General features: G+C 48.2%; 1 protein-coding gene across 2 annotated transcripts in view; it reads right to left on the bottom strand.

Moving 5' to 3' along the window:
• LOC102883695 (keratin, type II cuticular Hb4) overlaps positions 1–22,368 on the bottom strand; it is a 25,939-nt gene extending 3,571 nt beyond the window's left edge. Inside the window, exons 1-9 of one of the 2 annotated variants that reach the window (XM_006904571.1) lie at positions 21,755–22,368; positions 20,325–20,533; positions 19,669–19,729; positions 19,105–19,200; positions 18,022–18,186; positions 17,736–17,861; positions 17,012–17,232; positions 16,501–16,532; positions 14,890–15,230 (exon numbers count right to left, since the gene is read on the bottom strand). In XM_006904571.1, coding sequence (XP_006904633.1) covers positions 14,890–15,230; positions 16,501–16,532; positions 17,012–17,232; positions 17,736–17,861; positions 18,022–18,186; positions 19,105–19,200; positions 19,669–19,729; positions 20,325–20,533; positions 21,755–22,306 — 1,803 coding nt within the window. In that variant the 5' untranslated portion in view covers positions 22,307–22,368. Of the gene's footprint in view, positions 1–14,889; positions 15,231–16,500; positions 16,533–17,011; positions 17,233–17,735; positions 17,862–18,021; positions 18,187–19,104; positions 19,201–19,668; positions 19,730–20,324; positions 20,534–21,754 lie in introns of those variants that run through there. The other variant, XM_006904572.1, reaches the window with a different exon arrangement.

Below are 22,368 nucleotides of genomic sequence, written 5' to 3'. Positions count from 1 at the left end.
TCTCCATCTCCATCTCCATCTCCATCTCCATCTCCATCTCCATCTCCATCTCCATCTCCATCTCCATCTCCATCTCCATCTCCATCTCCATCTCCATCTCCATCTCCATCTCCATCTCCATCTCCATCTCCATCTCCATCTCCATCTCCATCTCCATCTCCATCTCCATCTCCATCTCCATCTCCATCTCCATCTCCATCTCCATCTCCATCTCCATCTCCATCTCCATCTCCATCTCCATCTCCATCTCCATCTCCATCTCCATCTCCATCTCCATCTCCATCTCCATCTCCATCTCCATCTCCATCTCCATCTCCATCTCCATCTCCATCTCCATCTCCATCTCCATCTCCATCTCCATCTCCATCTCCATCTCCATCTCCATCTCCATCTCCATCTCCATCTCCATCTCCATCTCCATCTCCATCTCCATCTCCATCTCCATCTCCATCTCCATCTCCATCTCCATCTCCATCTCCATCTCCATCTCCATCTCCATCTCCATCTCCATCTCCATCTCCATCTCCATCTCCATCTCCATCTCCATCTCCATCTCCATCTCCATCTCCATCTCCATCTCCATCTCCATCTCCATCTCCATCTCCATCTCCATCTCCATCTCCATCTCCATCTCCATCTCCATCTCCATCTCCATCTCCATCTCCATCTCCATCTCCATCTCCATCTCCATCTCCATCTCCATCTCCATCTCCATCTCCATCTCCATCTCCATCTCCATCTCCATCTCCATCTCCATCTCCATCTCCATCTCCATCTCCATCTCCATCTCCACATCTATCTCTAACTATTTCTCCATCTCCATCTCCATCTCCATCTCCATCTCCATCTCCATCTCCATCTCCATCTCCATCTCCATCTCCATCTCTACCTCTATCTCATCTATATCTATGGACATCTATCTAGTTCAATTCTTGCAACATTTTGGGCGGGGAGATATTATTTCCCCCACGGTACAGATGGGGAGACTGAGACCCCAAGGTGTGAAATGACTAGTTTATTGTGTCACAATTAGTAAGTGATGAAGTCAGGATCTGCTGTCCCGTGAGTCCCCTTCACCTGCTCACCACAGTATGTCTAAGCAGCTCGTATAACCTCTCGGCTTCAATTTGTTATTCAAAAAATAGAGATGATAACATCTACCCCACTGGCTCATTTTGAGGATTAATTAAGATCACTACAGAGAAAGTGATAATAGGAAGGTCATCCCTATTGCCCTCAGAACCCCTGATCCCAGACCCCAGAGCCCGGTGCCGTCTACTTCACCAGAGTGAAGCCCGGTGGACACAGGAGGAGCCAACGTGAAGGGATGTGCAGACATGGCCTTCTTGGGAGGCAGCCTCATAGCAGTGCGGCATTTATCACACTGCGTCAGTGGGCCTCGTCCCACTGGCCTGGCTGCCTCCTCTTCCAATTCCCAGCCTTCCATCCATGGAGGAAGCTGCCAAACCTGGTTGGTTAATTGTCACACTTCCTTTCCCACTCTTGTCCTTAGAAAATAATACTGACAGCTAACATTTACTGAGCACTTACTATGTGCCAGCACTCTTCATGCATGAACGCATTAATCCTCACAACCCACATGGGAAGCCGATTTTGTTACCCAGACTCATAAAATGTCCAACACTGCCGAGAGGCAGAGCCAGGATGGGGGAGGCAGCGTGGTTCCGAGCCATGCGCCAGTCTCTTCCCAGTCCTCCCGGGGCCAAGAGCCACAGGCCTTTTTTCCTCCTCACTAGCTCCCACTCTTCCAGCACCCAGTGCCCAGTCCAGTTTTTCGGCGGCAGCTCTGATATTCCTATGTTGTCTCCAGAAATACACACATACTTTAAACCACAGACTTGATTTCTGGACCACTCTGGGCCCTCAATACACTTTGCTGGAATTAAACGATGAAAACTGATCCTTCTGCCTAAAATGGTTGCTCTTCTCTCCCTCTGCTCTCTCCAACCTGGCTGTCACGCCGTCTCCCCGACAAATGGGGACCTTTCCGAGGGAGGGCAGGGCTGGACTATCCTGGATCTCACTGACCTTGTCGATGAAGGCAGCGAACCTGTTGTTGAGAGACTTGATCTGCTCCTTCTCCTCATGCTTCACGCACTGCGCGTTGGGGTCGATCTCCAGGTTGAGGGGCGTGAGGAGGCTCTCGTTGACCGACACGGTGGTGATGCAGGGCGGGCTGGGTCCGCACACGCCGCCCGAGCGGTATCCGAAGCTGCGGCCACAGGAGCCAGAGCGGAAGCCTCCCACAGCCATGCGAGGCCCGCAGGCGCCCAGGTGAGAGAGGCTGCGGCTGCCGAAGCCCGTCAGTCCCCGATAGCAGGACACCCCCCGATAGGGGGCAGCAGTGATGCAGCAGCGGCTGCCAGTTTTGGGGGCCACAGCCGAGCAGGAGCTGAAGGTTCTGGTGACCCCACATCCTGAGTTGATCCGGTAGGAGCGGCAGGACATCGTGTAGGTCTGCGCAGATGCTGAGCGCTGCAGGAGTTGGTGAGGGCTGCGGGCTGCGGGATGCACTGCTTAGGTTCCTTCTGGCCTTTCTTAGCCTCCCTGGTCCTTTTATTGGTGGGGAGAGCTGGGGTTGGCTGCATAAAATGAGTGAAAAGGCATTTTAAGTTGTTTATTGGCTTGGGGAGTTTGCCAGCAACTCCCCAAGGACTCATCTTAAAGGTGAGCTCAGAGGCGACTCTGGGACTCCGTAAAAGTATTGAAGATGTTATTAGGAATACTGTGCGTTTGCACTTTTCATCTTCAAAGCTCGTTTACATACATTAAGTAATTAATTTTCTCTCAGTCTCCCTGTGAAATGGCCTCAACCCACACCTGGAGACAGATTTGACTTCACAACAGTCTGAGGTGTCTGGGTTTGGGGTAGAGGCTGGGGCCACTCTCTCAAGAAGTTGTAGGGTCCCAGGTTGGGTGAGACCATGAGAGGTCATTACCTCTGTCCTGGCTCCACATAGGACTCTTTCTCAAGTAAATCATTGTGTTTCAGGAGCTGCTGGGTCAGGCAAGTTCAAACCCACCCACATGGTTCAGGTCCAGAAGAGCCGTTTTGGCCATGATCCCTGCAGGACAGAGAGCTGGAGCACATGGTCTCTTAGAACCTTCTGGATTCTAGTCCAGAAGGCTCAGTTTCAGAGCCTTCATTTCTCACTCAGCAAACTGCAAACCACTCAACTCTCAGTGGCCACAATAACAGTCATTTGTGGGTAATGGGGAGCCTCCCCTTTATCTACTTTCTCCTGCTTGACCATAGGTTGGGATAACTCTATCCTGATTTAACCTGGCTAATGTGAACTTGCTCTGGGCACCTTCCCTTGGCTCTTTAAGAAGAAAGAGGTTCTATGAGTCTCTTTTTCTTCCAAGACCACCAGCCAGAGAAGGTACTTATACTGTTTGTCAGCTCCAGACTTGTCACTCTCAAAAGAACATTCAGAGACTGCCGGGTGGGAAGGTGACTTTTCTCACCTGAGGATGCCATGATTTCTGGCTCGTGGGGTCTCTGGGATCCTGGCTCCTTCTAACTTCCCTGTTTTCCTGTGTGTCCTGGGGTCATTCACTAGGATAACAATTGCTATTCTTTTAATGTTCAATGAGCACAGATCTGGGGGGATGTGGTCCCCGGCCCCAGGGAGGTTAGCCAAGTACCCGAGGTATTAGGAGCTTCAGGAAGAAGAGCTGATGAAATTCCTTTGAGGAGGATGACAGCCCCTCCAGAGAGCCTCCCAGAATCAGACACTACCCTATGCTACCAATCCCCGAATCTTCCCTCAGATGACATTTCTGTCCTGAGTTTGCCCTCGTCTCCATGGCTGGCCCACCACAGGTCTTCACCCAGGACCAGGCTGATAGATTTATATCTCTGCATTCCACACCTATTCTTCTGAGTAGGGCAGAGAGGCTTTGCGGAGCTGATGTGGGAGGAGCAGGTAGCCTCACTGGCTGGCCCTGGATGGTCTTCAGAGCATAGTTACCCATGGGGAAGTTGCTTGGATTTAGCAACCTGGGCAATGAAATCAAAATTGGAAGACCTGGTTCAAGTGCCAGCTTGGACCCTTTTTAGCTGTGTGGCTTTGGGGAAGTTCTTAACCTCTCTGAACTTCCATTTCCTTGACTGCAATGTGAGATTCATCTTTACCTTCCAGGGTCGTTGGGAGGATTAAGTGGATAATATACAAGAATATGCTTTGGGGACAAGGAAACTCTGTATAAAGGAGAAGGAATTTTGCTTCCAATCAGAAACACCATACCTCCATTCCCTGCACCCCTCACCCAGCAGGGACTGGGCCTGTTCCTTGCCCCACCATGATCTTCACCTCCTCTGCACATTTATAACTTCTTTACCCTTTCAAGGCATTTTTTTTCTATAACCTGATTTCACTAATATAAAAACTTGGAGTGGAGTCTGGGGGTGAAGAGAAGAAACTATATTGGGGAGCACAGGGGATGGTTTCCCAGCCCCCAGCCCTCAGGAATGTATTCTGGTGCCATGGACAGTGAGCTCACTGACTGACAGTTGTGTAAATCTGGAGCTGAAGTGGTATGGGCCAAGAGGGATTTGGTCCTTTGACAGTAGGGAGGAGGGTGAGGGTTAAGTGTGGAAGGTGGAGGATGGGTGGGCCCTCTGCTCAGCCAGCCTCGAAAGCCCAAAAGACTTCATCCTCTTCCCAACTCCTATGAGCTTCTGCTTTCTTTCAGCTTATTGAAGAGGATAGAAGCTGACCCCAGTGGCAGAAGGGACTGGGAGCTTTTTCCTATAGGGTGGCTTGTATGTCAACTGCTCCCTGATCCATGCCCCCAACACACACACACACACACACACACACACACACCCCTTTCAAACCTCTTCCCTGAATTGGGCCTGGGCACAGAGTGTGGGGAAGGGGAGCCAGTGGACTCAGGAGACCTGGGGGGAAGACCCATTGCTTTCAGAAATAAGATGCTCATTCAGGACCAGCAGAACTATCCAGAACAATGGTGCGGGCACCTGGGTGGGTATGTTGGTAGTGAGCACAGGCCCAACCTGGCACAACAATGTGCTCGTGAATGCTAGGTGAAGTTTGCATCATTGTAGATGGCAGCTGAGCCCAAGGCTGTTGGGGACTGCTCAGGAGAGCTATCTGGGTAGCACTTTGAATTGGAGGGGCTAGGCTGAAGAGGGAGGCTGAATCCTCATGGGGCTTTTCCTAGGTCATCCAGGGCAAGAGAGAAACTCACAGACCAGGCCAGTCTGGTACAGCTGCCCTGAACCCATGGGGCCTGGGGTTTTGCCATACGGTTCTACCCAAGGGAGGGACATAGCTGCACACCCATCTCTGCCCATTACCCACCGCCTCTGCTCAGTGGAACCATATCCTTGTCCAGTGCTGGGGTGGGAGATGGACCTCCCTTCACTGACCTCCTTCTCATTTACTGCCCACCTATTCCCTATTTGTTTCCCACACTCCTTTCCATACTCCAAGCATTCTCCCTGGTTACACCTTTGCCTGGAATGTTCCAGAACAGCCAGAGCCACCTCTTCCGTGAAGCCTTTGTGAACCCGTCAAAGGGAGGCACTGATTTCTCCTCCCTGTCTCAGCGGCAACTCATAAAATGCCCTTTCCGGGGCTGCCCAGGTAACTCCAATTATCCCCTTCCACACCCTCTTGTTCTGGGTACTATCATTTATCACCCACTTGGTCCTGTTCACTCCTGCCCCCTTTTGAAGGTCACACCCAATGTCAGGAATGTCCGCTCAAGAACCCATGTCCTTCCCGTACTTTAAAATGTTCTCAGGAAGTCATCTCTTCCAGGAAGCCTTCAAGAGCTGATTGGATGAGAGGTTCTTTACCCTACCCTGGAGCACTGGCTAACTTCACTGACTCCTGAATCTGCTCCATCTCCTGGGGTTTCTCAAGAGGCTTTATCACTTCCACTTGTACTCACCTTGATGGTTTATCCTCTTGAGTGTTACCTAAGCCGTGATGCTTGTTGGGGGCACACTTGCTCTTCCCCATACCAGGGGCTCATACCTCCCTTCCCTTCTGCTGTCTCTATTGTGCTTAAAATCTCTCTGCTTCTAGAAATGCTTTCTGGATTTGTCCAAAGATAAGGGAGCACAGATACCTTCCCTTCCTGCTCTGTCGACACTTGCAGTTCTAGATGTGTATCTGCCTGGGCTTTCATGGGCCATCTCACTATCCTTCCTGGCTGGCTGGTTCTCCAGAATTGACTCCAATGGGTTTCCCATGGACAAGTCCTGTCCTGAGCAAGGCCTTGGTAGCTACCCACACGGCTCATCCAAGTCATGTGTCACCCATCATCTCTCCTGGTCTTCTCCACACTTTTATTATGTATTTGGAGCTACACTACCTCCTGGTGCTGGGACACAGCTCTCAAAGGGTCTTCTAGGCCTGTGACACTTTCTTTGGCTTCTATAAAACTTGGGCATCACTCAGAGACCCTATATGGGAGAAATGAGGTCAGAGCAACAGAATGGAGCTGGATGAATCATTGGCCCATCTCCAATGCGTCGGGAGCTAAGCCTCTCATTCAGTCACAGAGCTGCTCCCTGGCTTCCCCACCAGGAACTCTAAGAAATTCTAGTTTCTTGCCAACAGCTATCCGCACACCCTCCTGCATGCGGCTTCCCTAGGTGGCTTTGCTGTTTCTCATGACTACTCTGAGTCAGTGCAGATGCTAAGTATATACAGAGCCTCTAATTTCAGAAATTGACGTATTAATGGTTTTGAAATTTTCTTCTCTTTTTAGCACTAGAACCATTTCCCCAAATCTTAGGAGGAAAAGAGCTACCTAAAACTGATAGCTGATAATATCAGCTACTTGATGTAGAATGGATATGGTCTTTTGAGCCAGACCCTTTATAGCCCTGTGCTGGGAAGATACACAAGGCCTCTGTGGGAGTCAGGTCTCCCAGATGTCTCTCACACCACGACTAAGGAGTTCCTTTGGATCTTGCTTCTGGAGTACTGAACTACAGTCATACTCCACATTACAGTTTGTGTCAATGACAGACCACAAATATGATGGTAGTCCAATAAAATTATAATGTTGCTGAAAAATTCCTTTCACTAAGTGACATCATAGCCACTGTAACATCATAGTGCAAAGATTACAAAAATCGACATTTGTTGAAATAGCAAACAACTGCAACCTGGGTGGATGGGGATGACAGTGAGGAGTTCCTAGAGGTGGTTTCTGAGGAACTGACTAATAAGGAGTTGTTAGAACTGTAACAGGAGCTCACAGTCGAAGAAGAGGCAGGAGAAGGAGAGACTTCAGGAGAAGAGAAAGAAGAATCCCCAAGAATATTCACAGTGAAAGTTTTAGCAGAAACTTTTGCAGACCTCAGCAAGCTTCTTAAAAAGTTTGAAAACATAGACCTCAACACTGGAAGGTTTTCATTAATAGAGAGGAATGGTCATGGTGCATTATTTGCTTACAAGCAAATCTATAATGAAAAAGAGGAATAAATCAAGCAAACCATCATGGACTACTTCTGAAAAGAGTGACACCTCGAGAACAGCCTCAGGCAGGTCTTCCAGGAGGTATTCCAGAAGAAGGCATTGTTATCATAGAGATGACAGCTCCGTGTGTGTTCTTGCCCCTGAAGACCTTCCGATGGGTCAAGATGTGGAGGTGGAAGACAGTAATATTGATGATCCTGACTCTGTGTAGGCCTAGGCTAATATGTGTGTTTGTGTCTTAGTTTTTAACAAAGTTTAAAAAGTAAAAAAAAAAATTTTTTAAACAGAAAAAAGTTTACAAAATAAAGATATAAAGAAGTATTTTTTGTACAGCTGTGCAATGTGTTTTTGTTTTAAGCTAAGTGTTATTACAAAAGAGTTGAAAGTTAAAAAAAGTGTATACAGTAAAAAAGATACAGTAAGCTAAGGTTAATTTATTATTGAAGAAAGAAAAATATTTTTAGTGTAGCCTAAGTGTACAGTGTTTGTAAAACCTATAGTAGTGTACAGTCATGTCCCAGGCCCTCACAGTGACTTATCACTCACTCACCCAGAGAAACTTCCAATCCTGCAAGCTTCATACATGATAGGTGCCCTACATGAGTGTATCATTTTTATCATTTATATTATATTTTTACTCTACCATTTCTATGTCTAGATATATTTAGATACATAAATACTTACTATTGTGTTGTAATAGCTTATAGCATTCAGTACAATAACATACCGTATAGGCTTGTAGCCTAGGAGCAATAATAGTCTGTACCATACGGCCTAGCGTGTAGTAGGCTATACTATCTGGGTTTGTGTAAGTGGGCTCCGTGAAGTTCGCACAATGACAAAATCGCCTAACAGTGTGTTTCTCAGAATGTATCCCTGTCGTTAAGCAACACACACCAATATATAGTTATAAAAACATAAGATTGACACGCTGATCTCCCTGTCTTCCCTGGCCCCCTCCACTCTGTTCTCAACACAGGAGACTGATCCCTTAAAACGTTAAGTTGGATAGTGTCGCCTCTGCTCACACATCCTGATAACTCCTCATTTCGCTCAGAGTAAAAGACAAAGTCCTAATGATGGCCGGCAAGGTCCCACACTGCCTCTCTCATCTCAACTCCTTGCTCTCAGCAACCACACCCGTCTACCACTGCTCCTCAGATACACCTGACACACTCCTGACTCAGGGCTTTTGCACCGGCTGTCCCTTCTGTTCATAAAGCTCTTCTCTCAGCCACATGGCTTGCTCCATTGCCACCCGTGGGTCTTTGCCCAAATATCACTTCTCATAGAGGTGCCCTGACTCTTATTTTGAAAATGGCAACCTGCCTTCCCATTCCCAGGCATTCTCCAGCAGGCGTATCTTACTCTGATCTTTTTCTTTGTTCCATAGCACTTAACGCCTTCTAACACACTCTATAATTGACTTAGTTATTTTCTTCATTGAGTACCGTCAGTCTCTCCTCTCACCCTGAAATAAACTCCACAAGAGCCGGGATTTTGTCTGCTTTGTTCATTGATGGTTCCCAAGCACGTTTAGAACAGTGTTGGGAATATAGTTTTATTTGTTATAAATATAGTTAAATATATTTGCTGACTGAATGTATAAATAAATGGACATCTTGGATATTTTATGTATTTGGTGTTTAGCAGAAAATTCCACCACGTAGGAAGCCCTGACCCTTGAGTCCCAAAAGGCACAACCAATTTGAAAAACACAGGACTCACAGCCCTCTGTGGCTTTTTCCTGCTTTGAGGCTGTGGTTTTCTGAGCACCTGTGGGACCAAAGACCCTCAGAAACACAGAATGGTGAAAACAGCGCTGTGCTGGGCTGCTGAGAGAGGGGCGGATTTCTCTTTTAAAGTTGTTATTCAGTGTTATAATGTTTGTGTCCTAAACCCAATTTTGGAGGAATAAGATTGTTTTAAAAGACTCTAAGCTCCCCTCTCCCTCAACAATGTCATTCCAATGGAATTACTACTTTGGAAATCCCCTGCGCAGTGGCGCCTAAGAAGTTGGCAGCCAGCAGAGGGCAGCAAACCCCCACAGCTGGCTCCACAGAGGCTCAGATCTGGTTGCAGGAGCATGAAAAGCTGCCTGCCTGCCTGCCTGCCTGAGATTAATGGCTCTGGCGAATGCTGGAAACAGTCCGCTGACACTTCTTCATCCACCTGTGTTTGGTACTGGAGCTGCTGAACACAGATATTCCCCATTAGTAATAAAACTAGAACCACCATCATCAAAACAATAGCAACCATTTATTGTGCACCCGCTGTTATGCCATTGAGTGTAATCCCCATAACTCTTCGAAGTAGAAAACATCTTCCCATTTTACAGATAAGGCAAGAGGCTTATCATTTTCCTCCGGTATTATTTCCCTTCATTCTGAAGAGCTTTTGCCTTTCTTTTAGGGTAGATCTGCAGGTGACAAATCCTCTTAGTTTTTCTTCATCTGAGAATATCTTTTTTTTTTTTTCTTAATGCCTTTCCTTCTGAAGGATATTCTTGTCAGAAATAGAATTCTGGGAGGAAAGCTCTTAAAAATGTTCTGTCTTTCATAATTTTTGATGAGAAATCTGTGCTACTTTGACTTGTTGTTCCCCTATGTGTAATGTGTCTGTGTTCTGTAGCTTAAAACATATTTTTTCCAATCTTCTTTTCCCTTTATTCTTCAGATTAGATCATTTTTATTAAATTATCTTCAAATTATTGACTCTTTTGTCCCCTTCTTTTTCTATGGAGCCCATAACTGATTTTTAAATTTTCAAATGTAGTATTTTTCAGTTGTAAAATTTCCATTTGTTTCTGTTTTCATAGTTTCTATTTCCTGCTAAGAACATCTACCTTTCATTCACTTCAAATGTGTTTAGCTTAATCTCATGGAACATAGTTATAATAGTGTTTCAAAGTCTTTTTGTGATAATTCTAACACCTGTATCATCTTGAGATTCACATCTGTTGATTTTCTTTCCTCTTGAAAATTGGTCACATATTCCTGGTTCCTTGAATGTCAAAAGACTTTTAGATCATATCCTGGACATTTTAAATATTATGATGTTTAGACTCTTGGCCCTGCTAAAATCCTTTGGAGAATTTTCAGTTGTGTGTGTGTTTTTTTTTAGTAGAGAATCAGCCTAGTTAATTTCAGATTGAAGGTTCTGTCTCTCCTCCAAACTTAGTTCAGTTTTCCAAGCCTTTGCTGCTGCATTGTGTCTATCCTGTGTTTATGGCATTTTGGGGGTTTGTCTGAAACTCGGACAGTGGGTTAAATCTCGCCTCAGTTCTCAGAGTCTGCGTGGCCGACTTCTTTGGGTCTTTCATGCATGTGTGGATCAAAGGAGAGCCCAGGACTTGTGTGAATGTATATACAGAGAAATCTCCTTCTTCTTTTACAGGAATCTCTTTTATGATTTCCCCAGCCAGAAAAAATTAGTTTTCTCTTGGAGTTTTGCTGCCCATGTCATTGCTGTGACATAGCTCCATGACTGGTATCTATACTCGGGGGCAAAGCCACGAGAGAAAAACATGAGGATTCCCCTTCCATATTTTCCAACTCACAGGGACCCTTTTTCCTGCTTCCTCTGGTTAGAAAGACTGGGTTTCTATTGGAGTTTTAGCTGGTCATGCTGATGGTTCACAGCCCAACAACTGAGGCCCAGTCTCAGCTCAAGCCATGTACGCAGAGGGAAAAAAAAAAAAATACACGGGTCACTTCTTCAAGTTTTCTCTTACCACCATAATCTACCTGGTTTTGTTTACTTTTCAGAGTCGTCTGCCAGTTTTTGTTTTGTTTGGTTTTGTTTTAAAAATTTTATCCAGAGTATTTAGTTGTAATCAGTAGGAAAGAGGCTATAAATAGGCTTATGCCATCATGGATGGAATTCGAAGTCAACTAGTTTTTATAGGATCACTTTGGCTGTTTTTTTGAGGACAGACTGAAGGAGGCAAGAGGAGAAGCAGAGAGCCCAGCTGGGAGGCTACTGCAGCAGTCCAGGCAAGAGTCACGGCAGTTTGGGTCTCAGTGATAGTCATGGAGGTGGTGAGAAGCTGTTGGGTTCTAGATATTATTTGAAGGTTAGGCTGACAAGATTTGCTAATGTGAGAGAAATAGAGGGGTTCAAGGTGATTCCAAGGGATTTTTTTTGTTTTTGTTTTTGTTTTGTTTTATTTTGAGCAACCGAATGAAATTACTGTCAATATGGAAGGAAGAACATGGAGGGGGAAGAAGGGAGATGAGTTTGTTTGGGAACATGTTTAGTTTGAGATGCTCATTAGATACACAAATGGCGATGTCAGTGAGCAATCCATTTACACCAGCCCGTAGTTAATGGAAGGTCTGGGCTGGAGATATAAACTCAGGAGTCACTGGCATATGGGTGGCATTTACAGCCACAAGACTGACTGGGTGAGGTCACTTATGGCAGTGGGTGGGATAGAGAGAGAAAAAACCTGATGGCTGGAGCCCAAGGAGTTCCAGTGTTGGCTTGTTCTCCAGCCCAAGAGATTGGAAGCAATGCCATCCAAGTGGCATGTGTCAGTCAGGGTCCAATCAAGGGACGGTACTACACAGTAACTTGAACAGGGGAAGTTTCATGCAGGCCATATTGGAGGTTAGAGTTCTGAGGAACTGGCTAGTAAGAAGTAAAAAGAACTCTAAAGAGTATAGAAATGACAGAGGTAAGGAACAGCCACTACCCTAAGGGCTGTGATGGAGGCCCCAAGGAAAAGCCACAGCTGAGATTTAGATTTCATCAGAGAGGGCACATCCACTGCTCATTGAGTTCCAAGAATTCTCTCTGGTGCTACACCAATGGACCTTGCTGGGAATCTTTCATCCAGAAGTTACTAGAAATCCACACTGTAGAGTGCTGGGGAAAGCTTTTCACAAGGAGGTGTCTTGTTGGAGACACTTTGCTATGAAATTGCCCAAGCAGGGTGCTGGGGGATGCCCATGGCTTCTGGGTGCTGCTGTTGCTGTGCATGGTAGGGTCTGATAGTACTGAAGCCGTCTGTGTTGCAGGAACCTGCACTGGAGAAACTGCAGAGAGCACAATGAAGCAAATTCCCCTACTCCACAGCATCTCCCCAACGTCTATGGAAATGCCTATTGACAAGGCTTAACTTTGTGCCTGCTGGCAAGAGGAAATATTTAAAGGGATCAGATCCATTTGCATAGAGTAGGCAGTAAGGGTGAACTTGGAGCTGAGGAAATAAGTTAATGTGAGTCTGGCCGAGGAGAGGCATCAAGACCAGATGGGGACAGCCTTGACGTTGCTGTCACCTGACTACACATAGTAGATGGGATGGGAAGTCATGAGCCCCTGGAAGCAGGAGGGCAGGTGACTGGTGAGTCCAGGGTCAGGCAGGCCTTCGGCTGTGAGCAGAGCAACGCATAAGTGCTCAGGTTGTTGGCTGAGGTCTGGCCAAGGCAGCATATACAAAGATGGAAGATGTGCTTTCTGCTCTCTAAGGAGGACTCTTGAGGTGAGACAGTAGCGCATAGTCCCTGCTGTGAGATCCGTTTCCTAATGGGGCTCTGCCCAGGGTGCTGGTCATGACTGCATCTTGCCTGATTCCTGCCCCAACGTGTGCTACTTCTCCACTCTATGCTATAGTCATATTCAACCCCAGGCAGGTCTTCAAACTGGGGATGCTCTCTTCGACCTCTTGGCTTTTGCACACACTGTTGCCTCTGCTTGGGACATGTCTTCCTTCTTAGTATGGCTAGCTCATCATTCTTCACATCTCTGCTGGGAGACCACACCCTCCAGGAAGCTTTTAATGATGCTCCAAGTCTGGGCTGGGCCCCTCCTTTGTGCACTGTAACATTGATTCTACTCTTAATACAGCACTTAGCATATTGAGTCACAATCGCCTGTTTGCCTGTCTATTGACCACCGCTATTTCTCCAGCATCAGGCCTAGCATGTAGTAAGAACTTATCAAATGTTTGTTGAATAAATGAATGAATGAATGAATAAAGGATAAGAGGCCAAAAGTCAGATACATGGGAGGTGGAAGGAGGGTGTATGAGCAGATCACTCAGAGTTTATATTCCATGTTAAGAAGTATGAGCTGTTTTGGAAGGCAGTGGGGAGCCACTGAGGGCCATAAGCAAGGGAAAGCCATGATCAGTTTGCCATGTGAGGAAGAGTTCTAGAGCGGCCTCGTGGAGAATGAGTTAGATGAGGACAAGAGTGAGGACAGAATGATCAGGCCCCCCCTCCTCCCCCGCAATGATCTCAGAGGAACTGGGTGTGGAGTGGGAGTCAGGGGGCAAATAGGAGAGTTCGCTTTGCTTAAGAGAAGGGCACTTATGGGGTGTAAGGCAATGCCTGGAGAGAAGTGGGCTGCTTGGCACTTATTTGAAGAAACTTTGCCATATGCCTTCCCTTCCTCGTTGAACTGTGAGCCTCTCCAGGGAAGGGCCTGAGCTCTCTTTCCTCAGCACCTCCCTTGTGCCCAGGACACCGGCCTCCACCCTTGGCAAGTCCCCAGGGTAGGGGGTGCTGGTGGAGTCTAGAAGACAATTTCCCCCATCCCCAGCATGATCCAGAAGGAGAGGCCAGAGTCCTAATGATGTTAGCTTGGCAAGTTTATTGAAAACCTAGGCACACAAAGAGCAATACAAACAGGCACTTCACCGCACCCCATCCCAGGCCTCCCTGGAGCTTGCAGACATAAACCCTCTCACAGCAGACAGGGCTGGGCCTCTCTCGCACTGCCTCAGGGGTATGGAGAGTGCAGAGCCAGCCTCTCCACGAGCAACCATCCCACCTCATGAACTCACATGCCAGAGTTAAACCAACAACCCAGGAAGAGAAGCAGCCAGGACATATGCCCCTTGGAGAAGAACCATCTCAGGAGACTAAAGGAACCCCTGGGCCACCAAGGACTGTGGAACCTTCTGGGTCAGAAAAAGAAGAAAAGAACCTCCTGCCAGGAAAAGGAAGAGGAAGGAGGGAAAGGACGGCAGGCTGAGGACGCCTGCAGTGTGGGCAGTCAACTCTCCATTCTCCAAGTTCATCCAAAGCTAGAATGGCAATGCGCCCAAACTTTTTTTTTTTTTTTTTTTGCTTTGGACTGATCTTTTTCTCTCCAAGCACCAATTTTTGTGATTGTATTGAATCTGCATATCTTGAGTCTGTTCAGCTGGGTGGTGGGGAATGATCCAAAGGAAGGAAATTGGGAGTCAGGGAGAAGCCAGTCTGGCTGGGGCTGCGGATGGAGCCTGTAGGTGGCAAAAAAAAAAGTCCTCTAGAGGACACAGGCCTGGCAGAGCAGCCCCTGGAGGGAGTTGTGTGGTTTCCTGGCAGGAGGGGTAGCTGGAGCCCCCTCCAACCGGGGACAAGAGATACTGAAATGGTTCTTCCCTGGGTGGCGTCTAGCTGGTGGTTGGCTCTCAGTACTTGGTCCGGCGGGAGGTGGTGGTGGACACGAAGCGGACACTGGAGCCGCGGCTGCTGCGGCCACCGCTGCAGCTGCTGAAGCCGCCCTCGGTGGGCAGCGGACAGGGGACGCTGGAGGCACAAGCTTCACCGGCAAGCCCCGAGCCTCCCCGAGAGCCCACGCTCAGAAGGTCTCCACAGCCCGCATTGACCCGGGCACTGCCCAGGCTGGAGCCGCAGGCTCCCCCAGAACGGATGCTGCTGCTGGAGAAGGTGACTCCGCCACGGGAGAGGGTGGAGCTGGTGACCAGGGGCTCAGGCCCACACACCACACCGCCTCGGGAGCTGCTCACGGCTGCGGGAGGGAGAGACCATCAGCAAGGTTGCCATATCCTCCATGTTCCCCACTAGAGGGTGGGAGGGCAGGTCTGGTGGCATCAGGGAAGTGGCCTGGGTCTAAGTGGTTCCTATTGGCAGTCAATACCCACTTTCCCGTGTCTTATCTGGGTGGCTCAAGGGCTGTGACTCCACTAAAGTCAAACATTCAGATTAAAATGGAAGAATTCAGCCAATTCTCCAGATACTTGCATATAGCTATAGGTTGACTGTCGTATATATGTAGCCAAAGTTGGCCTGTGCTGTGTTGAGGGGTTAGTGAGCTGCATTATCCAGACAGCTGGAGCAATGGCTCTCGTAAAACCCTGGGGCTTCTCTTCCAATTACATCCTGCACCTTGGTGGTCCCTACATTACCCCTCCAAGAGTCACTTGCCAGCTCTCTTCAGATCGACCCACTGATGGCCCTGCTCTGTAGCCCTCTGGTCTCCACTAGGCACACCTCTGTGCCCCAGAACCCTAATCTAAAGCTCGCTTAGATCATCTGCCATCCGTGGAGGTTCTCTCCTTACCTCTCCTCTTACCAGAATCCTTCCTGCTCTCTGTGCTCTCCACTCGAGCCTGACCTCCTTGCTGCCTCCCCCTCAGCAGGCACTGTTATCCAAACACTTGCAGCTCTGACTATCTGACCCACCCAGTTTAGCACTTGGCCCCGCCACATGTCTACGTATATTTGTACTTTTGGAATCAGAAGTCTGGGTTTGAATTCTGGTTGTGCCACTTACTATGTGACTTCGTATTTTCTCTTAGAGACAGGGAGAGTGCCGGTGCCTGTTCCTCCCCCCAGGGTTCCTGGGAGGATTAGGCTGACAGTAGATAGAACTGAACTTCCCAAGAAGATGATAATCCTAGAGAGCAAGGACTGGGGCCCACCTCCTCTGTGCTCTCACCCTGCAGTGCCCAGCACGGTCCCTGCCTGCTTTGAGTACAATCAATACTTTGTTCGGCAGCAGCAGCAAAGGGACTTCCATTCAGCCTTGTCCCATCCCCTGCCATTGTGAGGGAGGCTACTCCACGGTACAGGCCTTTCTACTCCTTTCCTGGCCTTTGCCTTGAAGGACAAGATCACTCAAAGCAAAAAGGCTGACTCTCTTCCAGAACCCTCTTCTACCAAGGAGGCCTTGCACACCTTGGTGATTGCTTACTTTGGGGAAGCAGGCTCTGGGGAGATCTCAGACCTCCGCTAAGGGGATGCTCCCAGTTTAGGGGCTCGATAGTCCCTGCTCTTACATATGTTTACTGGTCCAACACCTTCGCAGATCCTATAGAGAGAAAGAAATAAATGAGTTCACAAGTAGCGTTGTTCCCTGAAAACCTGTTTGCTCTCAGGAGAGCTTTCTTGGCTGAGTGGACCGATAGACCAGTGGTTCTCGCCCTTGGCTGTACAAGCATCCAGAGTTCTGAAAAACTACATGTTCCTAGAACCTACCCCCAAACCTCTGAATCAAAATATTTGAGGAAATGTGTTATCATCATTTTAAACAAGCTAACCAATCAAGCAAAACTCCCCATGATTCTGGTGCTGCTTGTCTACAAACTTGCATTAAGGAGGCACAAATTTAGAGGCAGCTTCTAATTCCCCTCCACCCCCACCAGGAGCAACCCAACTAATGTTTGCAGGAAAGTCCCTGTTACTTCTAGAGATTGTTTATTTTAGCAGTTCTTCACCTGGGCCCCTCCCCCTACTTAGTCCAGATGCCCAAGTCTGACCTCATTCCCTCTGGGTGCACTGAGCGCTCACCGGATCTCCTCGCCCTCCAGCAGGCGCCTGTAGGTGGCGATCTCGATGTCCAGGCCCAGCTTGGCGTTCATGAGCTCCTGGTACTCGCGCAGCTGCCGCGCCATGTCCTGCTTAGCCTGCTGCAGGGCGCCCTCCAGGTCCGCCAGCTTGCATTTGGCATCGTTGAGGGCTGCCTCACCCTGCTGCTCCGCCTCGGCCACTGCAGCCTCCAGCTTGGCCCGCTGCAAGGAGGGCAGTTTGCAGATGGACTTTGTTAGGGTCTAGGGGATCCTTAGTGGGGGTAGAAACACTGCCCACTGTTGGTGGGGACACAGCCTGGTGCCAGGCCAGGGATGGAGCCCATGGCGGTTGCTTTCCTAGGGACTGTGATTCCGTAGTTTGATGTCACCAGGGGACAGAGCATTGTTTTGCTTCAGTTTCCATTCCCACTGATTTTGTACTCCCTGATGTCTGCCACTCCAAGAACCATGAGGTCCAGAGAGTAAAGCTATTCTTTCTGCCTCACCTGCCCTTCCAAGTCAGCCCCAGGCCTTTTCTTCTATATGGAAGACTCTCCTTTCTTTCCACACTTTCCTCCTCCAGGAAGTCTTCCTAGACTAATCCCTTCATTCCTCTGTTTCTGGGTCCTTGTGGTCTCCCTCACACCATCAGACTTGGGGATCCCCAAAGCTCAGGACTCTGCCTCTTCTCCTTCTGAAGGCTTTCTCTCCTTTCCTTTGCCCACCTGAGCCTTGGCATGTTCAATCTCTGCCTTCAGCCTCTGGATCAGGCGGGTCAGGTCATTGATCTCATTCCGTGTGTTACGCAGGTTGTCACAGTGTTGGCCAGCTGTCACTCGCATTTCTTCGTACTGGTGAAGGAATAAAAGGATGTTCCAAGGGCTCAAAGGTTGGGCCAAGAACATAGCCCCAGCTGAGTTGAGGGCCCCAGATCTCCACTGGGTCCATTTCATTGTACATGAGTCTCATGCCAGGGTTGCCTACATCCTTCCCCAGCCCGCTCCTGCTCACCTTGGTCTGGTACCAGGCCTCAGCATCAGCCCGACTGCGCCTGGCGACCTCTTCATACTGGGCCTTAATTTCGGTGATGATTCCATCCAAGTCCAGGTCCCGGCTGTTGTCCATCTTCACGATGACCGATGTCTCTGAGATGTGCGACTGCAGCAACTGGATTTCCTGTGTTGGAAGATCAGCAAGACTCAGGAAGATGGACTCAGAGTCCCATCGGTGGCTGGGACACTGCCACAGGGTCCCCGGGATGTGGTGTCAGGAGCAGAAAGCATTGCTCATTTGTTCATAAAAAAGCAATGGAGCAGGCCATCCAAACCAAGAACAAAGAAAAAGACATGACCGAGAATCATTTCGAGTTGACTTCAAACCCTTCTTAAAAGCTCGGACGCATCCTTTGAACACCCTAACTTGCTTAGGTGAATATTAAAACCATGGGGGCCGAAAACTTGGTGGAGAGGAGTGAGAGCCACACTAGGGCTTAAACTTTTCTTTCGATTATTCACAAAATGGCTGTGCCATTCACGGATCATTGAAAGCTGACGATATTTCAGAACATGGTGGTCTAGGAATTTCTATATCTCATGTTCTAAATAGAACTGAGGAGCTTGGTACTAGCCTACAAGGTGAAGACTCTAGAAGGAGCTTTCTTCAGCATTTCCATCCAGAGCCAGACATTCAGTTCTGGCTGGTTCTGACCAGACCAAACAGACTACTTATGGAGCAAAAGAGAGCTGATTAGATTAAACACAATTTTTCTTACATCTCCTAGCAAATCAGTTTTCCAGAGTCTTCTGATCAAAAGATAACAAGTGACATTCTCAGACCCCAATCTTTGAATTGGCCGAACAAGGGTCAGAACATAGATCCAAAGAGTTTATTCATAGACCAGAGTCCAGCTGATGAGAAGCCTGCTTACCTTAGCTTCTCCACTTGTAGATATATCAACATACAAAGGATATAGATTTTAGAGGGGGGAGAGATGTATGACACAAAATGTTAGAAAAAATGTCAATCCAGATGAAGCCCCCAGAGCGTCCAGACCAAGCACTGATCTTGTATGACTCAGAGGGGATAAGCCCTTACCGCCATGTATAGAGTTTTCAGGAAGTCAATTTCCTGAACTAGGGTATCCACATTGGCCTCCAGATCAGATTTATTTAAGAAAGCTGCATCCACATCCTGCATAGAAGAGAAAAGGGTAAGATGCTCATTACTTGTGTACTGTTTAACTGTGGCAGAGTCTGGAGATGGGTGGGAAGATCAGACCAATCCCCTCAGAGCCAAGCCAAGGTTGAGGTGTGTGATAAAGTCATCGGATGGAAACACAGCTTAGTGACTATTATTCTTCTCCCTACTGCAACATAAAACTCCCCTGGGGTTGCTGGACCTTTCCTGAAGTTCATTTAGAGGCAAGGAGACTTTGGATAATCCAAGACTCTTAAAAGGCCACCTAAATAATTTAACCAATTCTAAATCATCTGAGGCTAAATCAGAACTTTGGAGGGAGCCTGTTGTGACCTTAGGGGTCTCACTCTGTATGAGTGGTCCCAGACTCCACTCCAGGGTCTGGGCAGTTTCCTGGTGGTAGGGTCTTGAGAACATTTGCCTATCTGGAGAAGTTTGCCTGGACCTGTTGCTCTCCCTTACCTTCTTGAGAGCCACAAACTCATTCTCAGCGCTGGCCCGGAATCCCACCTCCTCTTCGTACCTGAATGGTAAGAATTAAGAGGGTGAGTTTTCATTCTGAACTGAGAGCCAATGACTTCCAACTTCCTTGCTGCTCCATCCAGGAGCATGGCTCTCTGTTGCCACATACATGTACTCAGACATTCTGTTCTTTCTTTAAGACCTTATATGAGCCAGTGACCTTCAGTTTCTCCAAATCCCTTTTAATTTCTCAAATTGGATGTGGGGTCTGAAAAGCTGGCCCATTGCTAAGCTCTTCTGCTGGAAAAGATTTAGGGCCATTGCATTTTACCATAGAGGAAGTAGGACCCAACTTGTTGCTAAATCTGGGCACTGTTCAAAACCAGAGGGCTCCTTTTTCTGGGGCCAACTCACCCATTCCCACAGGCAGGATTAAGGAGAAACCATGCCCAATTCAGTCTCCTTTTTCCTCAGGTTCCATGGACAGCCTCCTCCAGCTCCCTTACATATCACTGCCCCCCACTTCTGTCTCCAGGCTGCATTTTTAAACCAACATTCAACCCTGTTCTTTCCAGCTGCTCTCATCTGAGCTTGGCTGCTGCTTTGGCAACCTGCTCATGCCCATCCTTGGTCAGTGCAGTCCAGATGCCACTCACTTCTTCTTGAAACCCTCAAGGACATCCTGCATTTGGTTCCTCTCAGCTTCCAGCCGGGCCCGGTCGCTGCTTGCTATATCCAGCTGCCTCCGCAGGTTGGTGATGTAGTTCTCGAAGAGGGGCTCCAAGTTGCTCTTGGCACATTTCTGCTCTTGGAGGAAGTTCCACTTGGTTTCTAGAAGTTTATTCTGCTGTTCCAGGAACCGCACCTAAATCCACAGGGGCACAGAAAAGGCAATCGAAGTGTTTGATAGAGTTGACCAGTTCTTCAAATGGCCAGACACGACTCTCAACCTTGCGGTGACGTCGTTCTCTCTTCTGTTGACTTTCATTCCTCCTCTAATTCAGTAGAACCTGGAAGAGCAGGTCTGTGACCTTCTCATGCTCAGCCAGGCTCAGCTACAAACAAAGACTTTTGAACCAAACTACTTCAGTACCATTTCTCCTTCTATCCTCTGCGAAAGGTATAAGCTGGTTCACTGGGAAGTTGGAAAGATTGACTCTGCTTGAGTTGGGGTTTGTCTATATCTAAAAACTGAAGTCAGCCATCCCTGGCAGGAAATGAGGAGCAGAGTAAAGTACACTTGGGGTGGAATATGGCATTAGGATGTGGGAATTCTCAGGTCAGTCATACCCACCATCCCAGATATTTCATCGACTGAGACTTACAGAGCTGGAGGAGAACTCAGTGATCATTTGCTCCAACCCCTTATTTTAGATGAGGAAACGGAAGCTCGTAGAAGTGAGTTTCCAAGCTCAGACACAATCAGAGCCTTCCCAACCATGAAGACATGATTGGTGGGATGTCAGTTCCACAGCATTATTCCCCTCATCATCCTGAATATCAATAACTATCTATGGTCGTTCTCCACTATTTTTCTCAATCTAGGCAACTAGGCTGAATCGGATACTCCACTGGGAAGGTATGAGTTCTTTGCTTGTTTTTTTACAAAAATTACTCAACTCCATTCTTTACTTTCCTAAGCCTGAACAGATGTGGTAATTCAGCCTCAGGAACTATGAAAACTTCAGAGAGCGTGAGGATCTCAAAAGATAAAACATTTTAAACTTCTACCAGTCAACACCTGGCTGAAGTCCTATTGTTTCTAGCCTGTTTGGGAGATATTTTTAAGTGACTAGGTGGTAGGTTTTAGTTTGTCCAGATGCCCTCAGATTTGGCTGGATGTTCCTCTTTCCTCCAGAAGACATAACCAGTATGTTAGTCTACCCCACCATGCAGTACTCCTCAGGCTTGTCCTTGCTCTGCAGCAGAGTGACTGGGAGATCATACCACAATGCCTTTGGTTCACACTTGAAGGATCTGGGTGTCAATGCCCTAGGCCTGGGCCTTTTCTTCTTAAGGAAAAGAACACCTGAATGCATTTCAGCTCTCATCATCCCAGACCCAGAGATTCAGTTGTCATAGGTACCTTGTCAATGAAGGAGGCGAATTTGTTGTTGAGTGTCTTGATTTGCTCCTTCTCATCCTTCTTCACTCTCTGAGCATTGGGGTCAATCTCCAGGTTGAGGGGGGTCAGCAGGCTCTGGTTAACAGTCACTGGTGTGATAGATGGGGTTGCTGAGACTCCAACTCCTCCAACTCTGTAGCCAAAGCCGGGGCCACCGAAGCCATAGCCAAGCCTACTGGTGGCTCCAAATCCCAGACCAACACCACTGCCGGCCCCAAACCCTAGATTAGCACCACACCCAGCACCAAAGCCAAAGGCCATCCCACTGCTAGCACCAAAGCCAGCTCCAGAGCGGACAGGGCGAGGGCACACAGCTGCTGTCCGGGGTGAGCATGATCCATAGGTGATGACGCTCCGACTACCAAAGCCACCAAGGCCCCGGAAGCTGGGCCCACTCCGGCAGGAGACAGAGCTTGCCCGGAAGCATTTTAGGTTCTGCGGGGCCGCTGCTGAGCAAGAGCTGAAGTTGCCCACATGGCGACCAGAGCTGACTTGGTAGGAGCGGCAAGACATGATGGTTTCCTGGGTGAGAGCAAAGCAGCAATTGCAGAGTGGGGCGAGCTGGAGCTGGGAGT

The sequence above is a fragment of the Pteropus alecto genome, unplaced genomic scaffold (assembly GCF_000325575.1).
Source record: "Pteropus alecto unplaced genomic scaffold, ASM32557v1 scaffold220, whole genome shotgun sequence".
NCBI classification, from domain to species: domain Eukaryota; kingdom Metazoa; phylum Chordata; class Mammalia; order Chiroptera; family Pteropodidae; genus Pteropus; species Pteropus alecto.
The sequence above is the reverse complement of the archived record's forward strand: the minus strand, read 5'-3'. Positions and strand labels throughout refer to the sequence as shown.